The sequence below is a fragment of the Camelus ferus genome, chromosome 12 (assembly GCF_009834535.1).
Source record: "Camelus ferus isolate YT-003-E chromosome 12, BCGSAC_Cfer_1.0, whole genome shotgun sequence".
Taxonomy (NCBI): Eukaryota; Metazoa; Chordata; class Mammalia; order Artiodactyla; family Camelidae; genus Camelus; species Camelus ferus.
The window spans coordinates 36,447,924-36,475,377 of NC_045707.1; the positions used below are offsets into that span (position 1 = coordinate 36,447,924).

The 27,454-nt window shown below is 45.6% G+C and overlaps 1 protein-coding gene across 1 annotated transcript in view; it reads left to right on the top strand.

Annotated features, from left to right (window-relative positions):
• The window catches only part of SYN3 (synapsin III), a 444,384-nt gene that overhangs the window by 400,354 nt on the left and 16,576 nt on the right, over positions 1-27,454 (top strand). Inside the window, 3 exon segments of the mRNA XM_032493378.1 lie at positions 19,470-19,612; positions 24,232-24,306; positions 27,134-27,236. Coding sequence (XP_032349269.1) covers positions 19,470-19,612; positions 24,232-24,306; positions 27,134-27,236 — 321 coding nt within the window.

The window sequence follows — 27,454 nt, forward strand, 5'->3', positions numbered from 1 at the left end:
CCAGGTGCCCTGGGTTTCCATCCTGGCCTCTCCTTTGTCCTCACTGTATGTGATTCCTGGGGCCTGCACTGTTCTATATGGTGGCCACCAACCACACATGCCTGCTGAGCCCTTGACATGTGGCTCAGTTGAGAAGGACTGTGAATGTGGAATATACATCCAGTTTCAAAGATTTCAAGTACAAAGAAAGAAAACATATCTCATTCATAATTTTTATAAAGATTACACATGGAAATGATAAAAAAAATTAGACGTTGCGTTAAATAAAATGTCTTAAAATTAATTTAGCCTTTTTTCACCTTCTTAAATGTGGCTCCTGGGAAATTTAGAATTTCACATGTGGCTCTAGGTACAGCAATGCCTTAGACAGTTGTGTCCACTTCTGTGGTCTCACCTGAATCACAGTGACACCTGGAGTAATTTGGCATGGTGATAAGGAGTGCCACTCAGGAGCCCCGCCATTTGGGTTTGAATCACAGCTGTGTCACTTACTAGTTGGGTGACTTTAGGCAGGTTACTTAGAACAATGGCTGGAGCACGGAGGGCGCTGGATGAGAGCCATGCTTACGGAGAGGCAGCCATGCACAGTCGTCACAGCACAGAACTCTGAAACCAGACTATGGCTAGGCATCCTTCTGCTTTGCTCACCAGCTGTGTGACCTTGAAGCTACTCAACCCACCCTGGGCCTCACTACAACACGGCCAGAATCCCAGTTTTGTAAAGAACTCCCAGCACTGGCCACTGTGTGGTAAGCTCTGACCACACAGTTCTACTGCTTGTCCCCTTGGACCCCTCACATCCACCACCAGCCTCCCTGCTTTTTCCTACCTTTCTCTTCCCTCTGTCTCACGTCGGCTCAGCATCACTTCTGGTCTAAACTGCAGCAATCACTGCCTAAATGCTCACCTGGCCTCCTGGCTGGCCTCTCCCATCCATTTTCCATAGTGTCTGCTGAAGCTCGGGTCCTAAAACCCAGAACTGCTACATTGCTTCTCAGCTTAAAGTCCAGCAGTGGCTCCATGTTGTCCATGAATAAAGCCTGCGGGATCCCCCAGCATCTACCAGACCCTCCAGGGTCCTCTCTCAGCAGTGGCTTCCTCACACTCAGTGCTCCTCACACCCATCCCCTCTCCAGTTCCCAAATGTACCAGACTGTTCCATGCTCCTCTGCCTTTCCCTCCCTCTTTCATCTTCCATGATCACCGCACACCATGTCAGCCTCATCAACACTAGACTCAGCTCAAGTTCAAAAGTTCCCTGAACTTCTCCCTGACCCCTCAGTGGATGTAAACCCCAACTTTGTGCCCATACTCTGCCTGTCAGAATTCCGCTGCCCCATTGGCAACCCACTAGAGCACTTTCAGTTACATGTCTGACTCTCCTTACAGCACATGAGCATCTTAGGAATAACGCTGATGGTAATAAACTTTCTGAAAGCATGCTATGCACCAGCACTGCCTGAGGGTTAACTTACTCCTCTTACCTATGGGGCATCTGAGTTCGGTACTAATTACCACCTTACAGTTGAGGGAGGTGGGAGGGTAGAGGTAGAGTAACCCCCTTTTGGCATTTGATGAGCCAGAGTTCAAAGCCAGGTGATCTGGCTTCAGAGACCACACTCTCAACCTCAATTTACTTTTTTTTAATTAACATATAATTGACATATAACATTGTGTAAGTTTAAGGTATACGATATGCTGATTTGATACCTTTTTTTAGATATGTATTTACTGGCATATCCTTTTTAAATTTTTTTTTTAATTTTTGAATTTTTTTTAGTTGAAGTATAGTCAGTTTACTGTGTGTCAATTTCTGGTTTACACATAATGTTTCAGTCTTACATATATATACATATATTCCTTTTCATATTCTTTTTCATTATAGGTTACTACAAGATACTGAATATAGTTCCCTGTGCTATACAGTAGAAACGTGTTGTTTATGTGTTTTATATGTAGTAGTTAGTATCTGCAAATCTCAAACTCCCAATTTATCCCTTCCCATTTCCTTTTCCATCAGCAACCATAAGTTTGTTTTCTATGTCTGTGAGTCTGTTTCTGTTTTGTAAATAAGTTCATTTGTGCTTTTTTTTTTTTTTTTTGATTCCACATGTAATTGATATCATGGTATTTTTCTTTCTCCTTCTGGCTTACTTCACTTAGAATGACAATCTCTGGGCCCATCCATGTTGCAGCAAATAGCATTCTTTTATTCTTTTTTTATGGCTGAGCAGTATTCCATTGTATATATACACCACTTCTTTATCCAGTCATCTGTCAATGAACATTTAGGTTGCTTCCATGACTTTGCTATTATAAATAGTGCTGCTATGAACATTGGAGTGCATGTATCTTTTAAAATTAGAGTTCCCTTTGGATATAAGCCCAGGAGTGGGATTCACTGGATGATTTGATACATTTATGTATTGCAATATGATTACTACCATAGCATAGCAAAAACCTCTATCACATCACATAATTATCATTTCTTTTTTGTGGTAAGAACATTTAAGTTGCTATTCTCTTATCAACTTTGAAATTTATATTAGAGTATCGTTGACTGTAATCATTCTACTGTGTGTTAGATCTCCAGAATTTATCCATCTTCTAGTTGTATACTTATATCCTTTAACAATATCTCCCCAGTTCCCCCACCCCCCAGCCCCTGGTAACCACCATTCTACTTTCTGTTTCTGTGAGATTGGCTTTTTTTGATCCTACGTATAAATGAGATCATACAGTATTTGTCTTTCTCTGTCTGACTTATCTCACTTAGTATAATGCCTTCAATGTCTATCTATGTTGTCACAAATGGCAGGATGTCCTTCTTTCTCAAGGCTCAATAATATTTGTGTGTGTGTGTGTGTGTGTGTGTGTGTGTGCCTGTCCATCCATTGACAGACACTTAAGTTGTTTCCATATCTTGGCTATTGTGAGTAATGCTGCCCTTGATTTACTTTTATAACCAAGCTAGCATGGTTAATTTTGAAGCCAGGAGTCAGAGAGGGAAGGTTACTTGCCCAAGGTCACCCAGTGAGGTCCCTTCCCAGCCAGAACTGGAGTCCAGACCTGCTGGCCTTCAGTGTTCTTTTTCTTGTTTTTGGTTGGTCACATGCCCATACCATGAAAGCACAGGCTGATGGCCCCAACGGGAAAGAGGGACCCCAGGCGGCTTTCGGGCAGACATGGCCTGAAGCAGTGAAATGTCCACAGAGGGGTTGAAATAATAAGCCTGGCTGAGGGAACATCTCCCTTTGTTTGCTTGGCTTGATGTGTTTTCATTTCAGATGGTCTAGAATCTGATCCCGCCTGGGAGGCTCCAAGGCTTCCTTTATTCTTCTGTTGGGCAGCAAAGAGAGTGGGGTGGAGCAGCTTAGCTAAGAAGTGCTGACAGGGAGGAAGAGCCAGTCAAGTCCAGGGTCAAGACACTCCCCAAAAAGCCCAGACAGAGGGGGTGCTAGGCAGGGGCCCAGGGGAAATGGGCTCACTGTCAGAGCCTGTCCCTCGGGTGGAGGGGGGAGCGGGGATGATCATTCCACAGTGAGTCATACCTCTCCAAGCCAACCAAGATGGTGACTTGCCTGAAGGTTGAGTTCTCAGACCCCAAAGAGGAGATTTACTAAGGATGGCTTCAGGCGAGGAAAAAGCAAACCTTAATGAGCTCTGCAAAAAGCCTGCTGCCCTCTCTTCAGCCCACAAAGCCAGGGGGTCATTCAGGGAAGGTAGAAAAGAGCATGTTCCAGTGGGTCAAGAAAAGATTCCAGCAACTTCTATAAAACCACTAGGAAAGGTGCTGCCTGCTATTCATTCATGGTGAAAGGTCTCTTATGAAGAACCACTGAATAAATGCCTCTTGGAATTATGTGTTAGGGGACAAAACACATTGTCTCTTCAATACAACTGGTGCACTTGTCAAATCATAGAATCAATGGGTCTGGGTTTGGAAGAAGCATTGAAGGTCATTGACCAGCCTCATGCTTGACTTTGCTCCTGCAATACTCTTATTTCACCAGTTGGCTTTGTTGTAGGCTCTATGGGAGGTGCTGGGTGTAGTAAGAGTAAGAAGTTTGAAATATCACATGTGTGAATACAAATAAACGTCTTAAAGAATGTGGCTTAGCTATTGCAGGCAAATAGTTTTCTCAATACTGAACCCCAGAATTAGACAGACTTAATCCATCAAACACAGGCACTGCTGAGCTGCCTCCAGCTTCCCCATGTTGAGCCTGACCCAAAAAACTTACAATCTGAGAAGCAGAACGGATTACATGCTGTTTGTGGGAAAGACAAAGAAAAGGGAGAGCAGAGTGGGCTGCGCTCCTACATTTGCCCCATTTCTCCTCCAAACCTTCTGATCTGAATATGTCACACCCTCTGAAGAGGAGTGAATGCAGGGCAGACAGGGCAGCAGTGTTGCTCCCTCCACATGGAAGAAACTACAGGACTTTAGAAATAAGAGATTTCCTCTGATACATTACCCCCAACCTAAAGTTGTTCTGCTGCCAAAGAAAAGGACTGGGAGCCCCCAGCTCCTTTCAGAGGGAAAAATTCTGCCTCAGACAAGAGCCTCAGCAAGAATACCTCCCTGCAGACACACCCCTGGGCCAGCAAAGCAGGTTTAGCCGGCCAGTATCCAGTAAGGGCATCAACCCTGTATCAGGATTATTTTGGCTGTAATGAAAAATTCCACCTCAAACTGGCTTAAACACTCTGAAGGCTTGGGGATTAGGGTCTCAGTGAAGTCACTGAGATCCCAGGCTTGTTGTGTCCCTGCTGGCTGGCCTCAGGCTCAGCTTTGTTCTTGGGCAGTTTCCTCTGTCCTACACTGGCTGCTAGTGGCATTCTGGGTTATATACTTCATGCCTCCCTGTTCCCATCCATCATGGGGTTAGAGGTTCTCTTCCATCTGACTGGGCCATTTTATTCATATGTCCAGCCCTGGGCCATTGTGAGAAGAGTGCTGTGTTCTGATTGACTTAAGATAATCAAGACCCACCTCTGGAGTGGGATGTAGCTTCAATTCCCCTGAAGCCCATGGTTGGGTGGAGGTAGGTAAATACCTAAGCAAAACTGGGCTTCTATCAGGATGGAGGAAGAGGGAGATAGGTGTTGAGTAGACTGAGATGGGAGCTTGCTACAAGATATGTGTCAGGACCTGCCCTTGGGAGGCAAGGGAAGTAGGATTAGGCAGAAGGAGTAGTTGATTTAGAATGTAGTTACAACAGGGACCTCAGCTGATTCCTAGGGAGTTCCAAAGCTGAGTTGGCCCTTCAGAATTGTCCCAAATCAAGGCAAGGGTCTGGGCCGCTGGACTCCTGCACCAGTCAGTCATTGGATGTGGGCTGCCCGAGGAATGTGGGTAAACCTGGGCCAGGCATCTCCCCTTTGCTGAGGGCAGTTCATGGGGAGGAATGAAGCTATGAGCCTCAGCAGCCTCCACTCCAGGCAGCTGGGGGAATGGGTGCCTCTGTCCTTATGGGGTTGGGGTGGGGATCCAGATGGCGCAACATCCACTGCAGAGCACAGCAACCATCCTAGAGGAGCTGTCTTGGCCTCTCTCTGTCTCTTCTGAGAACTCAGAATGGGGTCTAGGGTGACGTGCAGCCCCTCCTATGATGAACACCCCTACCTTCCCCTCAGCAAGAGAGAACCAAAGGTGAAGACGCCTCGTAGAAGGCACAGGCACAAGAAATTCTGTGTCAGCCTCTAAGCTCCCGGAACACTTTTGCTATACTTCTCATCCTGTCTGATCTCTATAAGTTGTATTTGGTCTGCCCCTCTCCTCAACTACATTCACCCCCGTGCCTAACATGCTTCCTTTCTGGTGCAGAGGAGGCCCGAGTGGGGTGTAAGAGAAGGTGTGAGTCTGTATTTGGTAAAGTCAGGCCAGAAGAAAGGAAGGAAGGAGAAGGGGAGAGAGAATGGGATGAGAAGAGGGCTGAAGAGCAATGGTGTGCCCCCTGAACCACCACCCAGGCCCACTCTCCTGCACAGAAAAATCCAGAGTTCTGGGGAGCCTATACCCACCTGCCTTTCCAAACAGGACAGTGTCTCTTCCTACCTCCTTGGCTGTGCCTTTCTTAGTCCTCTTTGCTGGTTGCATCTAATCTTCCAAATTCTAAAGTCTGGCACCTCAGGCCCAATCCTCTGACCCCTCCTCTACCTTCTCTCCTTCCATAGGCTGTTTCATTCAGTTCCATGGCTTTCTAAACCATCTACATACTCCTAAATTCAAATCCCCAGATGAGCCCTCCCTTCTGAACTCCAGACTTGTATGACCAAATGTCCACCTGGACCCGTGAGAGTGGACACAACTGAGCTCCTCATTTCACCGCCCCTCCCAAACCTGCTCTTTCCACAGCCTTTCCCATATAGGGAAGGGGCATAAGGGGAGAGGTGCCCATCCTTCCAATTTCTCCAACCAAAAACCCTGAAGTCATGTTTTACTCTTGCATTTCTCTCACATCCCACAACCTACCCATCAGCAAATCCCTTCAGTTCTACCTTCAAAATATTTCTAGAATCTACTGCCCTGGTTCAGGCCACTGTTTTCTCTCACCTGTGTTGTTAAACTAGCCTTCCAAGTGGCTTCCCTGCTTTTTAGCCCTTGCTTTAGTCTTCTCGCAGCAAAGGGATCCTTTTAAATCATAAGTCAGAGCATATTGTTCCCCTGATCCAAGACCTCCCTGGCTCCCCACATCACTTGAAGTAAAAGCTAAAGTCCTCCCAATGGCTCTGAGACCCTACATGACTTGTGCCCCTCCCCCACCGTTCTCACCGCAGCCACCCCTCTGGTCATGGTCCACTCTGCTGCATCCACCCCAGCCTCCTCACTACTCATCAAACACACTCAGAAATCCAAGGTCAACCTCAGGCCTTGGCACATGTTCTTCTCTGCCCGGGGTTGGCCTGTGACTCGTTCCTTCACATCCTCCAGTTCTCTGCTTTCTAGTCCTCCAGGTCTCTGCTTGATGCCGTCTTATTAGGGAAAACTCCAACAAATTCCACATGAAATCACATTCCCACCCTAACCCCTAGAAAGCCCTATCCCCTTAGCTTAATTTATTTTTTCCGTAACACTCATCTCCACCTAATATGTCATATATTTATATGTTTACTAACGTCTCACCCAACCCCATCATTGTATACCTGGTGCCTCTAAGTGTCTGACTTATAGTAGGGGCTCGATATTTATTGAATGAATGTCTGGGCTTTGAAGTCAGACAAACCTTGGTTGGAATCTCAATGCTTCCATATGTCAGTGCTAAGTCCTGCAGCCAGTTACATAACCTTGCTCGGCCACAGTTTTCTCATGTGTGAAATGGGGAAATAATAGTCCTTACTGTATAGGATTGTTATGAAGGCTACATGAATTAATATGCAGCTGTTAGAATAGCACCTGGCACATAAAAACCACTTGTTAAAGGTAGCTGTCATTGTCCATCATTGTTGTTATTACAATCATCCTTATAATTTATTCACTAGATGAGTCACATGGTCCCAGCCCAGTGCCCCACCCCAGCCCCCCAGCCTCTTCTCTCCAGCCAGAGGAGGAGTGGGTGATTCAGGTGGTGGCAGCCTGCCCTGTGAGTCAGCCCTGAGCCTCAGCCATGCCAGGGTCCCCTGGCACAGGCTGCCTTGGCCAAGGGGCCCTTGGGTTGAGTCATCAATGCCACAATTCCGGCTGGGGGACACCTTGGCTGTGGAGTTTGGCTGGCAGAGTTTGCCCTCCCCAGGTCCTTCCAGGAAGAGACTGGGCACCTGCTCCACTGTGCTCTCAGAAACTGCCCTTTGCCAGCTAAAGTCCATCCATCAGTAGAGCTTGCAAAAGAGCCAGACAAGGATAAAGTGGGAAAGGAAAAAGATAGGAAAGAGAGAGTTGCCTCAATCCTTTGCTTTCAAAGTGGGGCAGTGTCACAAACAGTTCATGGGGTTCTGAACTCACCAGGCTGTATTTGATTCTCTATCCCTCTACTTACCAGCTGGGGGACCTTGGGCATGTCTTTCACTTCTCTGAGCCTCATCTGTGAAATAGGAAGGATAACATCTCCCTCTCAAGGTTACTGGGAGGATTGACTGAGTGGACATATGTTGTCTTCAAGTCCCAGACCCTTCGCAAAGCCTTCTCTGATCTGCCCTATGTGTTCTCTGGGTTTTTTGTAACTTTCATTTACTGGAGAGGAGAAATTCCCTGTCTCCTCATTTCCCCCTAAATCCCCATTTCCCCACAATCTAATACAGCCTTCCTTCCTCCATTTACTCAGCAGCTCTTCATTGAGGACTTACTGCATGCCAAGTATGGTGCTATCACTGGGTATTGAAATCATGGGCTAGTAGGAGGGGCAGATGGGGGTATAAATGAGCAAATGAATGTACAATCATAAGCTTTACTCAGTACCAGGCAGGAGAAGAACAGGTTGCTAAAAGAGAGAAAAGCATGGGAGAGCTGTTAGAGAAACTTCTGAGGTGGTGACAGGTAAGCAGACTTGAAGAATGAGAACCAGCTGGCCATGCAAGAACAGGAGGGAAGAACCTTCCAGAGAGAGAGAGAACAGCACATGCAGAAGCTCAAAGGCAGGAAAGAGCTGGGGTAGTTGAGGAAGTGCCAGGAGACCAGTGGGTGGGAGTGTCCCAGGGAAGCGCAGAAAGCCTGAGATGCACATGGGGGTCACTTCCTGAATGTCCCTTGTCTCAGCCTATTCCCACTGCCTCAAACCAGGTACCTCATTAACTTTTTCCAGTTTTATAGTTATTTGCAGAGACAGGGTTTCTGTGGGTACATCACAGCTAGACACCCTTAGGGTTGTTTGTGAAGAATAAATGGAATACTATATGTAAACGGTGTAGAACAGCTCCTGGCACATAGTCAGTGCTCAATAAGAAATAGGTATCTTGAAAGAGTACATGTGAAAATAATGAGATATGTAGAGCTTTATGCCAACACCCACTGTGAACTGTAACTTTGTGACTTAAAAAAGAAAAGAAGCTTTGGGTTTGAATTTATCCTCCCCTCTACGATCAAGACAAACAAAGTTGGAGTAGAATCCATCGCCTCATCTGGGAAACCTGGTACCCACCCCAGGTACATCAGGGTCCCTGTGCCACATGCCTGGCATCCTGCACTGGCCTCTGTCACAGCATCAGTCACCATCTATTGAATTGTCTGCCCATGTATCTGTCTTTCCCACAGACTGTGGACTCCTCAATGGCAGGGACTGTGCCGTGATTATCTGTTTAATGCAGCACTTAGGCAACATTTTATTTGATTTCAGATATGTTTAGGGACTAGTGAAAGTTGTCTGCTTACTCTCATTAACTAACCCACCTTTGAGCTGAGAGCATGGTCCTGATGAATCAATCTCGAATAGAATTTATATCATTTTAAAAAGCATAGTATCTTTGTAATTTTCCTAAAGTAGGGACTGGTTTACTGGATGTCCTGCCCCCATGGGTTTCTCAGACCTACGTTTCACATGAAGAACAGACAGGGATGTTGCACCAGAGGCTTGTGTTATTCACTGCTGGGGAGAATGCCAAAAGTAATAACATTAGGTCCACAGATCCTAAACCGTGCACCCAATACCCTAGGGCAGCAGAGTGTATTTTAAATTTTCAGAGGAAAACAGCAGTTCTCGGCATCTGTCGGACATCATGCAAATTACTAGCCAAAGTGGTTCACAGTTTCAACATTAGATCACAACATGTTCCTTTCAATGATGTCACATCTTTGCAAAACTGAGGTTTTGGTGTGGTTATGCTAAAAAGCAAGTACTATATGAAAATCAGTGTGGAACAGGAAATGTGGGTGAAGGGTCTGATTTGATCCTAAGGTTCGGGAATTTGTGCAGTGCCCAGCAAGCACACACATCCCATTAGTAAGTAATTGTAGTTTTTTAAGAATGAAATAAAAATATGTTGTGCTTCATTTTTTTTTCAGTTACTAAGTTGTTAGGACATAAATATTTATTAAGCTGTGTAGCTCTAACTACTTAACAAATGAAGCCGTTTGGTACTTCTTTCGGCTTTGGAATGTTGTGAAATAATTGCTAAGATGAGCGTCATAAATCCAGAATGTTTGGGAACTTCTGCATTAGGTCATTTGCAATTCCCACTTACCTCTTTAAAGCTTTTGATGCTGAGCTCAGGAATTGATTCAGAGCTAAACTGTGTGAGCCTGGCCTGATGTTATTGATATAAGCACAGAATCTATACTTAGACCTGCCTTGAAAGTCTAGGAGTTGCAAGACTGGGAAAATTTTACTGGAAGGTAAAACAGAGATTTAGCCCATCTCTTCACTCCATTTTACTAGTTTCTTAATAAGCGTATACCACTTTGGAATGAGCTGGATGCACACCTTCCTGTTATAAAAACAGAAAAACAAGCATCTATTTGTGTGCCAGGGTTATGGTTTTATTATCTCGAACTAGGAGTGGCCTGAATATCCAGCTGGCTCAGCCAGCTAATTGTTGCCAGAAAGAGAGACCACAGAGTAAGTACTCTGAAGCTACAGTTATTATTTTGGGTAGATCTCCTCCTAGCTTTTAGCTTATTCGTAAATAACCTGATTCAGTACATTGCCTCATGTAGTTATCTTTGAAAAAAACAAATGTGTCTCTGCCATCACACCAGATGGAGCATGCTCCAAACTGAGCTTTCTACAGAACCTTGATGGAGATAAATTTGGCTGGGGTGAGCTGCTGGTCACACTCGCCTAAAATGTTTTCTAGGCTATTGAAATAGGGCAGTGGACTTCAATTGCTTGTGTGTCTCTGTATCAAGGTTGATTCCAAACCATTTTCTTAGGAAGGATCTTTGCCCAATTCTCACTGTTCACCTCTGAGGGGAGGTAGGTTTGCCCCTTTTTAAGCATAAATCCCTATTAGTCCTCAGCTTCCACAAAAAGATGTCAAGGCTCGGTATTCAGTTAATATCTGTGAGTCTCTTCTCAACAGGCAGTGTCAGTCCCAGGGCCATTGCACCTCCTTTCCCCTCTGCCTGGATTCTCTTCACCCAGATATTCCCATTGACTGACCCCTTCATTCATTCTTTCAGTAAATATTTACTGAGGATCTACTGTTTGCCCAGCACTATGCTGGGTGTTAAGGGTATAAAAGGGAATGATAATAGTAGTTAACATTTACTGAATGCCTATAATGAACCATGAGCTCTTCTAAACCTTTTACATGTATCTCATTTAATGCTCAACAAAAATTCAAGTCATGCATATTTGATGTGGAGTAGTTTCTTTACATTAACAAGTTACCCACATTTTGCTGACAAAGAAAGAGACACAGAGAGGCTAAGTAACATCCCAAGGTCACACAGCTAGTAAGTGATGGAGCTGGGATTTGAGCTTGCATTCTTCAGCACTCTGTTATATTGTCTCCCTAGCAAGACACAGGAGGCCCTGGTTTTATTTGGCTTACATTTTAGTGGAGGAGAGAGATAATAAACACATTAGCAGATAAGTCATTTCAGATAGTCAAAGATGGTAAGAAAAAATAATAATAACTAGATACTTCCCAGAGTGAGCAGGAAGGAGTAACTACTTGATATCAGGTAGTTGGAAAAGCCTCTGAGGGGTCCTCTGGGCTGAGACCTGAAGAAACAAGCCGTGGGAAAGTATTCAGGAAAATTACTCCAAGCAGAGGGAATAGCAAGTACAAAGGCAGTGAAGCGGGGACAAGTTCAGCTGAGTGCAAAAGAAAGATGACCAGGAACCAGATCATAGAAACTTTTCAACCTGCACTGCACACATTTGCCTTGGGAACTTCCAAAAATAATAATGCCTTGGCCCACGCCCAGGGATTCTGAGGAAATTAGTCTGAGGTTTGGCTTCGGCAAGAGGAATTGCAAAAGGATATGATTGCAGTAGTCCAATGAGGGATGATGGTGGCTTGGACCAGGGTGGTGGCTGTGCAGATGGCAGCATCTCTACTTCAGCCAGAAATTCATGCTCTCTCCACACAGCCCACCTGTGGTCCACAGGAAGCCACTCACATCCTTAGCCTGGATAAACCAAAGGCAGGATGCTCACCTGCAAATGGCCTGGGAAGGATTCAGCACCAGGCACATATCAGTCTTGCTGGGTGTCCCACTGAAGCTCCTACCAGATGTAGAACAAGGGAGGAGTGGTAGGCTGGCATAATTTTTTCCTAAGAAAGCACCATCTCAGAACCTCTGATCTCCAGTAACCCAACCTTGTTATATCAGTGGGTGAGTCTACCAGTTCTTGGCCATGGTGGTCTCTGTCACAGCTTTGTCTTCTCACTTTAGCTCTTGCTGAGATGGTGCATTCATCAGGGTTGTCCAAAGAAACAGAAGCAATAGGAAATGTATATATAGAGAGAAAGAGATCTATTTAAAGAATTGGCTCAAGGGATTAATTAGCCCTTCTAAAGTACAATTCAGTGGCTTTTTAGTGTATTCAGAAGGAGGAACCATCACCACTATATAATTCCAAGACGTTTTCATCACCCCACACCCATTCACAGTCACTTCCCAGGCCCCCTTCCCCTCAGTTCCTGGCAACCACTCATCTACTTTCTGTCTCTGTGGATCACCAGTTTATTCTAAAGCAGATCCCAGAAATCACATCATTTGATCTGTAAATAGTTCAGCATGAATTTCTAATATATAAGGACTTCTTTTTTAACATAGTCAATTACCATTATTACACCTAAAAGCTTAGTAATAACTCATTAATATCTAATACATAGTCAGTATTCAATAGTCCTCTGTTAATTGATTTTCTCTTCATTGTATTCAAATAAAGCCTTCATATTTCACATGGTTGGTATGACAGAAGTCTTCTTTGATCTGTAACAGTTCCCTTCCTTCTGTTATATTTTTCTCATCACTTTATTGTTGGAAGGAAAGTTTATCTTCCAGTAGAATTTTCTGCCTTCTGAATTTGGCTGATTAGTGTTCCACCATTGTCTGCATTTCTTATAACTGGTGGTTGGAAATAGAGACTTGATCTGATTCAAGTTCTGGGTTTTGGCAAAAATACTTCATAGGTGATAGTGGGTGTTTCTCTTTGCATATCTGTAGACAAGATCACATCTGACTGTCTCTCTTTTAGGATTTAAGACTGATCTGTGAGTTGAGGTGTTGTCTGCCTGATCTACATATTAGGAAGTTCTCCATCAGTCTTTCCCAGTGGTCTTGGCATTGATCACTGTTGCCTAGATATATTGTTGCATTAAGTTAATTGTTGCAGAAGGATGGCATTCTAATTCTCCTACTCCTTCTGTATTAGCTGGAATTTATCTAAAAAGAAGAACCTTTCCTCATCAATTTGGATGATTATACAGGAGATAGATTTGGTGCCAGATGAATAATTGCATAAATAACTGTAAAAAAAAAGTGTTGATTAATGGTTCAATGTCAGCAAAGAATCTCAACAATTATCCGATTAAAGATAAACAACTTTGGCTGAGCACTTACTAGGTACCAGGTGCTATGCTAGGTAGGTCCTTAGACATTCATTGTAATTTCATTTAAAAATCATAATAATCCTGCAAGATAGTTGTTATAGTCACATTTAGAAGTAAGGAAACTAAAGCTCAGAGAAGTAACTTAGATAAGGTCAAAGAGCTGGATTGGGTATAGGAAGAGTTCACCAAAGTCTTGAATGACATAGAGCTGAGAGGGAGAGTTAACAGGTTAGATGACAGAATCAATATTGGATTCCAGTCAAGACTGGAAAAGATAAACACAAAGTCCTGCTCTGGTATTAAAACCACTCAAGTCCAAGCTTGGAGAGATCAGGATCTTGTGTTTAAAAATGATCTAGAGATATTGGCTTAGAACAAGCTCCACGTGGACCTTAGAAAAGCTAATATTTTATTTAGCTGCATTAATAGGAGCAAGATAATTAATAGGCACGAAGCTCCATTTGGATAAGAGTTATGAATCTTGTTCCCTAAATGCATCCCAGCCCCCAGCGTAGTATCTGGGAAAATGATCAGTAATTCTCTGAATATAATGGGCACTCGATATATATCTATAAATATTTAGATGTATTTATTCAATCATTCAGCTAATTTACTGAGTGCCTGTTGCTCCCTGCTATTATAGGTGCTTGAAATACAGCAGTGCTCTTGCAGAGCTTATATCCTAGTGGAATGGTAGGGAAGAAAGACAACAAACAAATAAATAGATAATGAAGTGATATTAGGAGTGCTATGGAGAAAAATTGAATGGAGTAAGGTAGATGAGGGGTGCTGGGTGGGAGGAGTAACCTCACATGTGGTGGTCAGGGACGACAGCTCTGAGAAGGTGAGGCTGGAGCAGAGGCGTGAATGAAGTAAGACTGTGAGCCATGCAATCAAGGAGTAGCAAGTGCAAAGGCTCTGAGGCAGGATTAAGCCAGGTGTATTCCAGATAAAGTGAGGTGACATCTTATCCAGTCTCAGTTGGTAGGACCACATCTGAACTATGTGTATAATTCTGGACACCACATGGTTTAACAGCATGTCAAAGGGGAGCATTTCAAGGTAGTAGAGGATCTGGAACCAGCTCACATTGGGATGTATAAAGAAGAGAGGGACGAGGGACTTAGACACACCTGGGCGGCCCTCTTCCAGTGGATGAAAAGCAGACACAAGGCAGAGGGCCAAGACTTACTCTGCATGATCAATAATTGGGGCCATTTGTTCACTCTTGGTCGAATGTACAGTAGAACAAGCTCCCTAAGATGGAATGAGTGGCCTTGCCTAGTAGTGAGCATCCTGTTCAAGCAAATAGTGCATAGTCTGCCGAGGCTGTAGAAGATGGTTTTCCCATCCCAGACTGGGATTTGGAATAGGACACCTATGAGGTGAATTTAGAATCGTCTCCTGACTCCTCTCCCCAGTTCCTCTACCTCTGTTTCCACTTTCTCTGCTTGCTCACCCTGCAGATGGAGCACATGTGTGCACACACATACACTCACACACTCATATGAGAAAGGAAAGCAGTTCAAAAAGCAGGAGAGGAGGAAAGTGTGCAAAACTGAATGAGGAGACAGTGAGGAAAAAGAGGTAGGAGAGACAGGGAGGCAGGGATGAAGACAAAATGGAAAGAAAGCAGGAGGAAGGAGATGGGCCCTGAGAAGGGATCAGGGGAAATGAAGGGAGAGAAAGAAGTGAAAGGGAGAGACTGGAAAAAGACAGAAGTAAGAGGTGACAAAGGGAAAATGCAGAGGGAAAGAGACAAAGAGGAGACAGAAGACATTAAAAGTAAGAGGGAAAAGATGAGAGAAGGCAGTGGATGTGGGAGAGAGGAAGGACGAGGGAGAGGAGGAGGAGAGGGAGAAAAGTCAAGGAAGGTGGAGAAAGGAGCAAAGAAGGGGAGATAGGGAAGAGGAGAGAGGGAGGTGGGATGAAACTGAGTCTCGAGTGAGGGAGGCCACGGGGACCTCAGCACAGGTCCCCAAAGCAGCAAATGGGTAATCTTGAATCACAGCTCACTTAGGGGTTCCTGTTTTCAGCTTGTCTCTATGAACACTTACAGGGATTTCCAGCGAGGTGAAATAAAGCGAGGTGCCACAACTCCCGCCCTGGGCCAGCAGCCATCCCCCATCCCCAGTGACTGCCTGTCCTTAATACCTTCTCACCCCACCTACCTTTGTGGCCTGAGCACCAGCCCAAAGTCCCCTCCAGCCCCGACTCACCAGGCCACCTGCTCCCTTCTCCTGGGTCCCTGACTTCATCAGGTTCTCAAGGTTCACGATGGAAGCTGTAAACCTCTTGTATCATGCACTAACCTCTTGCGCCACTGGAGCTACAATAGGAAGCTGTAAGTGTGGAATCCAGCCTGAGCATTTACAGAAAAATTCACCTTATAAAACACATTTCCTTGAAACACATTTTCTTTGCCTTTTCCCAGGCTCCCTTATTTTTCCTTCCATCTCTCTGCCCCTTTCCAATTTACAAGCAGATCTCTATCCAGCCTTCTTAAAATCAATCCAGCAAACATGTTTGGAGCATCTGCAATATGTCAGGCACCAGTGTTACAACTAGGAATGAGACACATTTTCTGTCCTCTAGAAGCTCACAGCCTAGCGGGGAGATAGACATGGGTGGAGCCAGAGGTTAAGCCAGGTTTTATGGGACTTGGACATCATACAATTTGAGAGTAAAATTACTAGCCTATGTATGAGAAACCTGGGTCACATGCTCAGTCCTGGAGAGGGCAGGATGAGTGCCCCCCACCCCCAAACCACCTGACTACAGTAGGAAAGAAGGGCTCACAAAGGGAGATGAGACCAGCACTAATTAATTAATTAATTAAACCCATACATCTATACTTTCTCTCGTTGCTTCCTTTTGTCTCTCCTGTGAATAAATGAATATATGCATGATTCATTTAACAAATATTTACTTAGGAATAAGGTACAGCTGCTATAACAAAGACCTGAGGTGCTTAAATAAGCTAAGACTTTCCCTGTCACATAACAGGCTCCTTCCATCCTGTTGATCATCCTGTTGTGGAGTGTTGCCCTTCAGACACAAGGTTTACAATGATGCCCACTCAAGCCAGCAGGACAGGAAAGGAGGCAGTGAAAAGCACCTCCCCACCCACTTCCCTTTAACGGCAAATCTGGAAGTTCTGCTCACATCCCATTGTCCAAAACATGATTACACGACCATGATCACATGACCACACACAGGTGCCAGGGAGATGGGGAAGTGTAGTATTTATTCTGGGTAGGCATGCACCCCTAGATCAAAGCATTTCATGGCTATAGAAGAGAGTGGATGTTGTACACAGCCAGATCTCTGAGACAGCCTGCAGTGTATGCTGTGCTGTCTAGGAAACCAAGGTGCAAAAGTAGTTCTGGTCCTTTCCACATCCACCCAGTGACAAAACTAAATTAGACAAGCTGTCCCCGCAAGCTCTCACCCACATTGTTTCATTTCGGTCAGTCTAACTCTCTCTACGGGTCCCAAATGTTGGCTGAGAATACAACACTGTGATCACCCAAGGGGAAACTGGAGGAAGAGGAGGCAACAGAGACTGTGAAGAAGTTGCCAGGAAAAAAAGGAAGAGAACCAGAGGAGAATAGTGGGGTGAAAACCAAATTTTGAAAAGTTCAGTGACTTCAGACACTACAGAGAGCCAAAACAAGATGAGGACCAAAGGGAACTCTATTGGATTTATCAGTGAGGAGGTCAAAGATGACCTTTATCAAATCAGTTTCATTAGAATGGTGGGGAGTGAAATCCAGAGAGTGGGTTTAGGAGTGAGTGGGAAATGAGGATGTAGAGACAGAGAGAGCAGTGGGTAACTGAGGTATTGAAAAGCAGGAACAGTTTGAGATTAGTGGATTCATTGATCATGTTGATCCAAAGGATAATCAGTGAAGAGCAAGAGACTAAAAATATATGGCAGAAATACAGTTTGCCTGCTTTAACAAAGACCACAATAACAGTGGCTTAAACAAGATTAGGATTTACTTCTCTCTGACATAAGAATCTGAGAGCACACACAGTCAAGGCTGATCGGTGACTCCATGGTGTTGGGAATCCAGCTTCCTTCCACCTTAATAGTCAGCCATCCTCAACATGCAGCTTCCATCTTGTGGTCCAAGAAGGCTGCTGCAACTCCCACCATCATGTACACATCCCAGCCAGGTAGAAGAAAGAGGAAAAGGGAAGATTCCCTTTATCTTAAAGTCACCACCCAGAAGTTGCTCACATAATGTCTCTTCATCTTTTTATTGGCTAGACTTGGAGACTTGGCTACATCTATCTGTAAGGGAGACTGGGACAAAGTAATCTTTAGCTGAGAGACCAGATGATGAGATAAAACTTAAGGGTCCTATTACTGAGGAAGGAGGGAACAAGCAGTCATAGCCTTAGAGGACCTAGAAGAAAGGATTGGGTCAGCCTCCAGTGGGAGGAGGCACCCTGCCACTGAAACTGGGATGCACAGGGAGTGAAGAAGAGAGGTTTTCCAAGCCTCCCTCCCCATCATTGTTTACAGTCTATTGGGTGGAATAGCAGACATGCACTTGTAGATACCCTGAGATGGTTCAAAGAACAGCTGTACTTTTGGAATGCTGAGTTTCATTCCCAGCTCTGTGTTTAGCTGTTTTATAGCCTTAGACAAGTAAGAAATCTTAGTTTCTGCATTTGTTACATGCTCATAATCATGCCCACCGTGTCTACCTCACAATTCTGTTTCAGGTACCAAAGGAAAGCTGTGAAGATGCTTTGTAAGTTGTGAAGATGTGGCAGATGTGGATGGGCATCATCATGGAGGGATGGTGTATTCAGGGCACTGCTGAGACTGAAGAGCAGGCAGGAAAGGGATAGAAGAGGTTGTAAGGACAGGACCGCCTCCCAAACAGGCTGCTCAGCACCCACCCAGGCCCTCAGGGGATCTGGCCCCTGCTCACTGCTGGCCTAGCATCAGAACCCCTCTGCCTTCTGGGTGAGGGTGACAGGGGAGGGGGCACCCGCCCAGCTGTCCAGAGGCGCTGGGAATCAGCCTCTGTTATGTGTTGAGATCACTATCACGGAGTCTTGGACTCGTCCCCTGCACTTGGCCTTGGAAGCTCTCCTGAGACCTCTACCTGACCCCAGGGCACCACCCCATGTTCCTGGCCTCAGCCCAGTAAACAGTATGAGTGAGTTTCTCCCCCAGGCCTTGGTCTAGCAGAGCTGGCTGTGTCCAGTGCATACACACTCCCACACACACATACACACACTCACTGCACACACAAACACACCACTCACCACACACATCACATGTGCAAACACACCACACACATAAACCACAAACCATACCTTCCACATACCCCACACAATCTTCCAAAAACTTCACACATGCAGCGCACGTGCACACACCTTGCACATGCACACCACATGTACAAACACACATACACGCTCTCTTCTTTCTAACTGGTCTCTCTCTACCCCATATCACACCCTTCCATCCAGCCCTCTACGCAACTGCTTAAGTGATTTTTCTAAAACACAAATTAGGCGACTTTCTTGTTTAAGCTCTTCTCCTTCAAGTGGCTTTCCAGAGCTTTCAGGCTAGCATCCTAGCCCCTACCAAAGCTGCTGAGGCCCTCCATATCTATTCCATGAAGACTCCCTTCAGGCATCCCCCTCCTGCCATGTTGGCCAGTCTGAATTACTAGCCCACCCCCCCACACCGGTTCCTCCTGCCTCTGCATTGTCCAGCCTCCATGCTCTCCACAGAGTGCACCTACTCTGTAGTCCATCTGAGAATCACATTTATTTTTCCAAACCCTGTTCCAAGATCACCCCTTCTATAAAGATTCCCTTGACTCCCCCAAGTGGAATGCTGCCTTTCTCTTCCACAGGAAGTAGTGGAGTGAATTATTTCCTATTTGCCAGGCATCTGACCTTCTCAAGGTCATTATATATGCAGTTCTGGGTCCCAGCACTGGGTAGGTGCTTAGTGAACGCTGGGTGGGTGATACTTACCCCCTCATCCTCCCACACAGATCAAAGTAGAAAACCAGCATGACTACCAGGACATCACAAGCATGGTGGCTATGGCCAAAACCTATGCTACCACCGAGGCCTTCATCGACTCCAAGTACGACATTCGCATCCAGAAAATTGGATCAAACTACAAGGCTTACATGTGAGTCCCTGGGCAAGGGCTGGGGAGCTGGGGGGAAGGGTAGGAGCAGAGTGTGAGAGGGACAGAGAGTATAGATACATGTCCAGCAGGGCAGAGATCCCGTAGGGACATCATTATTCTCCCTTTCTGTCTCCTTTACTGCCCTTCTTCTCTGGTCAGTTCAACTGAAGGCTGATGTTCCATCATAGCTTATCCCAGCATAGAAATCTGTCTACCCAAATGAGGGCTATTTCCTCCCAGAGAAAGAAAGACTCTTGGCATGTTTGCAAGTATATACGGGATGTATGTCATAGGAGGCAAACGTGGAAGAGAGACTTGGGGACAAATCAAGGAGGGCCTTGAAGCCTTGCTAAGGGTTTTGGATTTCCTTCTCTTTCCTTCCGAGCAAAGAAGTGGCATTATCTGACCTGTATTTATTATTTAAAAAAAAAAAAAAAAAAGGATGGCTCTGGTGCCATGGGCTGCAAAAGGGTTTCTCTGGGACAAATAAGATCAGGTAGGAGATTATATCAGCTTTCTTTGGCTGCAAGCAGTAGAAACCACATCTAATTTGGTGGAGTTTTTCAAGGGAATTTATTGGAAACCTACGTATGATTAGAAACCTAAAAAAAAAAACTAACTAACAAAAACCCAAACTACCAATTTCAGAAATATTAGGATCCAGGGAAGCCCCAAGAATCTGGATAGCTAGAAGTAATAGACAATCATCGTGGCATTCCATCAGGAAGTCAGTCTGCCCAAATCATTTTCATGGCTTAACTCAAGATTGTGATTTCATGGAAACAGTATGGATTAGTCCCACTGTGGTCACATATTTATTGGTTAGAGGAAGGTAGACAACCAGTAGGAAGAGGCCCACCAAAGTGGTATGCAATATGGGCAGGGTCATTATCCAGTGGACATAGAAATTCTGTGACTAGAATAAAAGGAATGAATGCCAGAAAATCCAACACGCATTCATCCCAGGGGTGGGTCGGGCAAAGGATGACTAACACTGGAGGTATGGTTACAAGGATGAGTAGGAGTTCTTCACTAGGTGAAGGGCTCAGTCTTCAGAGAAGTATTATTTGCTCCAAGTCTTCTCTGTCTCACTTTGGAATGTTATTGTTTCCACTGAAATGATGAGACCCCAGAGAGGCAACCAGTGCTCTGTTTCCAAGCATACAGAGCACTGATTGCATGGCTCCGTCTCTGAGGACTGCCACAGCTGGCTCTGGAAAGTCTCTCTGTGTGCTTCTGTGTGATGGAGCTGTGCTTTAGGTCAGGGCAAGAAAACCACAGCCCACAGGCCAAATCCAGCTGCCACCTGTTTCTGTAAATAAGGTTTTATTGATCACAGCCATACATATTCATATCTGTATTATCTAGGGTTGCTCTTACACTACCTGGATTGGCTGGATGAGGGGTCAGCAAACATTTTCCTATGAAGGGCCAGATGGTAATTTTAGGCCTTATAGGCCACACAGTCTCTGTTGCAACCACTCCACTCTGCCATTACCTGGGAAACTGGAGAAGATGCAGCCACTTGACCTCTAAGGAAATATGCCAGGAAAGGGATGGAGCCAAGAAATACTTCTGGTCTGTCTTGCCAATTGCTCTCTTCCAACTCACAAGCCAGGGCAGACCTGTCACTGCTCTCAGATGCCCTCTGGGTGATAAGATCACCTCACCCCCAACCCCAGCCCCTCTGAATTGGAGAACATTTCAGTGCATGGTCCAGTGCATTCCTGAGGCCTCCACCATCCGTCATATCATTTCCCTCCTCTCCTCATTGTTAGCGTTTCCACTTGACATTGACGACACCTTGTCCCAGTTTTTCTTCTTGAAGATTACCTCATTGCCACATTCTTTATGCTAAGCCTTTCTGCCCTTACAGCTCCAATTTGTCATTAGTTATGACATTTCCTGGACCCTGGGTTGGCCGATGTCCGAGGGAGGGGGTTTGTGTCAGACCTCAGTGTAAAATGCCCTCTCCGCCCCTGACCATTCAGCGTCTTTTCTGGCCCACTTTCTGCCCTGCACTTGGGCCTTTGGGCTTGTTGCTACTGGGTGTCATTGTTTCTAAGTTCTCTCAGCAGACAGAGCTAGGAAATATGTGTGTATCTCAACTTGTATATACACGCATGTCTGTAATTATTTCTATATATATCCATCTTTAGCTAAAGCTAAACAGAGTTCATATTGATGTCTCAGACTTTCATCTAGTACTGCATGATTCATCTTAGCCTTCCCAGGTTGCTTATCTGTGACTTCCCACTCCAACAGAGGAAAACCTGGCTCCCACCATCCCCCTTCCATGTACGTCTTTGTTTAATCCCAGTATATGTGTACAGTTCCAGAACTGTTAAGCCATATCCCCATGAGAAACAGCTTCACCAAGTACAGTACAGGACTTTTCTACAGTTCCTTTTGTACTCACTCATACCATTTTCACTAATTTCCAGAGTTACTTAGGTCAGCACTTTTCCATTCATCCCCTCCCTCTTCAACATCATGCATTTGTCATAAAGGTGAAGTCTTTTGTTCCAGTCTGCATGCCATCCTACATCCCAGCAGCTGCATCACATTTGGGCCAGCTGACTCCTTCAAATCTGTGATGGGCTCTGCCGTGGAGAGTTATGGTTAAGAGCATGGAGTTTCTCAGATATGGTTTGGTGGCTTCTGCCGTTCGGTGGGAATGATAATAATAACGTCTATCTCATTAAGTTTTGTGAGGCTGAAATAAGCCAGTGCTTAAAAAGCTTTTAGACCCATGCCTCGAACATAGAAAGCACTATCATTATCTTCTTAGAAGATCAGTCTGACTTGTGTTCCTGCTGCCTCTGGCATTAGAAGGCTTTCTTGTCTCCACTTAATGAAAAATAATAGTAGCATCCATTGTACTAAGAGATTTCTGGGAATCTTTCCTTTAATCCACACAGTACCTTATAAGCATGGTACTATAATTATTCCCATTTACCAATGAGAAAATAAGGACTCAGAGATGTTGTCCATGGTTATATATCTAGAAAATGCTGAAACCAAGATTCAAATTCACATCCGTCTGACTCAAGTCAGTTCTTACCTTCCCTTGTTACCATACAGATCCCACTCTACCAAATCCTTCTCATCCTCCCAGGCACATCTCAACTACTGCCGTCTGGGGTCACGTTAAGTGACTGGTTTCTCCTTTGCTTCCCTGGAGTGCTTCATGCCTCGTGTGTACTGCTAACCCTACCATGCCTATACTCTGGTTTTAGGATCGTCTACCCTTCAAGATAGTGGGCAGCCAGAGGAGGGGCCATCACTGCACACTAGACTAGTCCAGTACCCAGAACATAGGGTGGCCCAGGGATTGTTTGCCAAATTGAATTGAATTGCATTGCATTGAGCTGAACTAAACTGAACTGAACTGAACTGAACTGACATGAATCTTATCAATGTCACTGCAATCCTTAGTCATTAGGACTCCTCCACCATCTATTCTTAGTTTCTGCTGTCCTCAGATACATTTTTTTTCTCTTTTAGAAAGACATTTTTATAGCAATTCCTCTCCTGGTTCACCCTTCAACCACGTGCCTTTCCTTGGTCATGAAACAAATCATTTTACCTCTGCCACTTTGTTTAAATCCATTCAGCGTTTGCTGAATCCATTAGAGATAGTTTGTCTGGGTTTCTCTTCAGCATACACAGTCCCTTAGCCAGTAGGTAATTAGTGGGTACCTACTGCATGCCAGGGACTTCTGGATACTAGAGTTATAGAAGGATGAGTCAAATATGTTCCCTCCCCTCAGAGAAGACAGCAGACTAAAACAGTCATTACAAGTAAGATAAGCATTATTAAACATTGGTATAGGGTGTAGTGGAGGAGGGTCTGTTCTTATTGGGGAAGGTGTGCTGTCAGAAGTCACATTTCAGATGAAACTTGAAGGATGAGTAGGACTTAGGGAGGCAAAGATGGAGATGAAGACTGGACCAGGCAAAGGGAAGAAGGTGAATGGAGGCCTAAACACAGGAAAGTGCCATAGGCATTGGAGCACCTGAAAGGAGGTCAGTTATTCCTGGAGCAGAAAAGGCAAGGGCTCTTCACCTTGGAAAATAATCACTTCTCTCCATGGATCATTTTCCCTACTGTATGGGACTCTCAAAAACAAAATTCCAGAGTCACCAGGAGCTCTACTATCCTAGTTCGTCTGAAACACAGAAGGCCAGGGGGAAGGGTATAGCTCAAGCAGTAGAGTGCATGCTCAGCACCCAAGAGGTCCTGGGTTCAATTCCTGGTACCACCACAAAGCGGAAATCAATGAAGAAACCTTATTATCTCCCCCTCAGAAAAAAACAGAAGGCCAAAGTTTGAAGGATTTAATCTGATGGTGTAGGCATTTTTTAATTTAATTTTTAGATTTTAAACATGCCGAAGAAAAAGATACTTATGATCCAACAAGTAAGGCAATCAACATAAAGGGAAATAAAAACAAACAAAAAAATAAATCTGAGGACAGAATGTGTACCTAAGAATACATGTCATAATGTAAGCCAGATATGTGAATCAGAGCCTCCTAACAGCCAACACAAAAAATGAAAGCATATCAGTGACAAGCATCCCTAATGCCCTCACTGTGTTACTTGTTCTGATACAGGAGAACCTCCATCTCTGGAAACTGGAAGGCCAACACAGGCTCTGCCATGCTGGAGCAGGTGGCCATGACAGAGAGGTAAGAGACAAAGAATGTGTTTAGGGAGATGCACCAGCCATAATGGGAAGTGGATAGGGATACAACAAGGACCCTGTAAGTAATGCCATCTCACCCTCTGGCCAGTGTCTCACCACCAACAGAGCATGTTCCTAGGCATGATCCCCTTTACTTCCCATAACAGTCTGCAAGGAAGGTTTTATAATAACCCCATTTTACAGATGGGGAAGAAAGTTCAGAGAGGGAAGTTGACTTGTCCAGGGTCACAGAACTGATCAATGACAGAGCTGAGAACAGAACCCTGATATCTTGTCTCCAAGTCCAGGGGTCTTTCTGGACCTGCCTAGCTGCTGGAAGAGAGCAGGAAGTCCTCACCAGTCTCTTTCTGCTCTGACGGCTGCATGGAAGCATCCTTGTAAGGGCACCAGGGCTACTGGGGTGTCTACTCCTCTCAGAGTTATTCCTGTCTCAATACGAGGAGGGAGAGGTGGATTTCCTATGAATCATGAATATGGCAGGGATGCACTCTGGCTGAAGGGCCCTCAGGTCTTCCTTCCTTTAAACAAGAAGGGCTAGTCACCTGCTCTGGGCCAGCAGCACACAGACATCCTTTCCTGCGTGCCCAGTGACCTTGCATGCAAGCATTCAATGACTGTGGACAAAATGTGGGCTTTGGGGTCAGAAAGATCTGTTCAGTGAACATATATTGAGTGCCTACTGCATGCCATGTTGTGCTGAGCACTAAAGAGGCCAAGATGAAAAGATCTAATCCTTCCCTTTAAGAACTCTGTGTCAGTTGCAAGTTTAGAACACAAATCATATTGGTTTGAGCCAAGGAGGGGATTTATTGGCTTGTGGCAATGAAAACTCCAGAGCTATAGCTCCAGGTAGGACTTTAAAACTTATTCTACCCACTTCCGTTTAGCTTGCTTCTGTGTTGACTTCATTCCGGTCAGCTCCAGGCTTACATCCTGACCGTGTCAAGTCCAGCAGAAAGAGACTTCTTTCCCAACCAATTCAATAAAGCCTGGAATTGAGTTTCTTATTCACTGATTGGCCTGGCTTAGGTCACATGACCATCCCTGGACCAATCACTGTGACCCAGAAAGCTGCAGTGCTGCAATTAGGTAGGCCTATGCCATGTCTCTTCCCCTTAGAGATTGGATTGGGCCCACCCTGCTATAGCAACAATGACTGAATGAGACTTAGGGGAAGGATATAACATGGTCACTGTCCTCATGGAATTTCTGGTTCTGGGCTCTAAGCTTGAGGAAGCAGCATGACTGAAAGTGAGCGGTCCTGCCCCTTCCAAGCTGTGTTACACAGGGTAAGTTAACTACCCATTCTGAACTTCTTTAACTTCTTTAAATTGGAGGTAATATACTAAAGTCAGAGGGCTGAATGAGAGAGGGATGTTCAGTACCTAACCCAGTGCTGGCCCATGGCAGGGAGGGGCATTGTCAATGTTGGCTTCCTTCCCTTCCTGTCAATCCCAGGTGGCACTTCAATCTGGATACCCACCTATGCTAACGAGACTCAGGGGAGTTGTGCTTATTACCTGGCACAACTGAATTACCTGGTCTGGGCAGTCATAACCTTCCCCTAGCGGGCATTCATGGGACAGTCATGGCCCTTTTCTTCCTAGCCTTTCCAGAACGTGAGCCCGGCCTTCCCCAGTGTCTCACAAGCTGCTCACAGATGTCTGCAGCAGGTCACTATCTCTCTGGCTCTGTTCAACCCCAGGCCACCTAGGCCATCTCTGCAGGAGCCTACCATGGGAGTGGGTCTGCTCAGGCCTGGAATTCACTTTCCCTTCTGCAAATTCATGGGCAGTACCCTCAGTGCCTCAAGGGGCATTAGCGGATAAGTTCTGGGAACACTTCAGCGATGATCTCTCCTCATTCCAGGCCTTATGGCTCAGAGACACAAATAGATCTCAGAGCAGGCGTGCCCCGTGTGACCCTGGAGAGTGGGGAGAGAAGCAAGAACTTTGACACAAAGTCCCCTGTGACTCAAAATCCAGTCACCACGAGGGAAGCCAAGTGCAAGGCCGGGAAGACCTCTCCAGATACAACCATCCCCTTGTTGCAGGGTCAAAGTCCAGCACTGAGATCTTCTGCAAAGCAAACGGGCCTTGCAGCCATCAAGTGGCTGGAAAGAGAACAAAAGCAGTGGGTCCAGAGGGCCAGGCCCCCAGGGCCAGACGGGAGCAGTCCTGCCAGGCTCCCTTGCCTGCGCACCCCAGGCAGGGGGAGAAAGCACCCATTGTCCCTGCAGGCTGGGATTGGGAGGGCGGCCTGGAAGGGATTTCTGGGGCCCTTCAAGCAGCTTTCTCAAGGGAAAAGGACTTCGGAGGCAGCTTGGTGTCTGGGATGGCTCCAGATGGGGTCAGGGAAAGCTCCCCAATACTGTGGAGCCAGCAAAGTCCTAGTGGGGTGGGGTCAGATCTCTGAGATCTCTCCCAACTCTCATTCCTTCTCCCCCTCATCGTTCCTCTTTCCTGCCCTCCTGGCACTCTTTCTAGTCTCTCTCCCTCTCTCTGTCTCTCTTTCTCACTGTCCATCTGTGTTTCTGCCTCCCTTTTTATCCATTCTGTCTCTCCCGCTGCCTCTGTGTCTCTGTCTCTCTCTGTCTTTCTGTCTCTCTTGCTGCGTCTCTGTTTCTTGTCTTACTGTCTGTCTCCATCTCTGAATGAGTACATGTGTGTTTCACTATCTGTCTCATAGCCTGTTTTTCTCTGTGGTCTATCTGTGTCTCTCCATCCCTCTGTCTCTGCCTCTCTCTCCTTCTGCTCCCTCTCCCTGTTCCCTGTCCCATATGCTCACTCTCTGTCTATCCATCCCTGCAGGTATAGGCTATGGGTGGACAGCTGCTCAGAGATGTTTGGTGGCCTGGACATCTGTGCTGTCAAGGCCGTCCACAGCAAAGATGGAAGAGATTACATCATTGAGGTAAGAGATGGAGCAGGCCTGGTCTGGCCCCCACCCCCGGGCAGGCATGCCAGAGGGAATGAGTCCAGGTGTGGCCTCCAGCACGGTCAGCTGTGTCTTTGTCCATGGCCGAGGCACATGCAGCCCAGGCCTTGGTGAGCAGCTCCCAGAGGCTCCTTACCCACTAACCTCACATACGCCTGATTCCCATTCTTGGCCACATCTTCATGTCCAGGGGC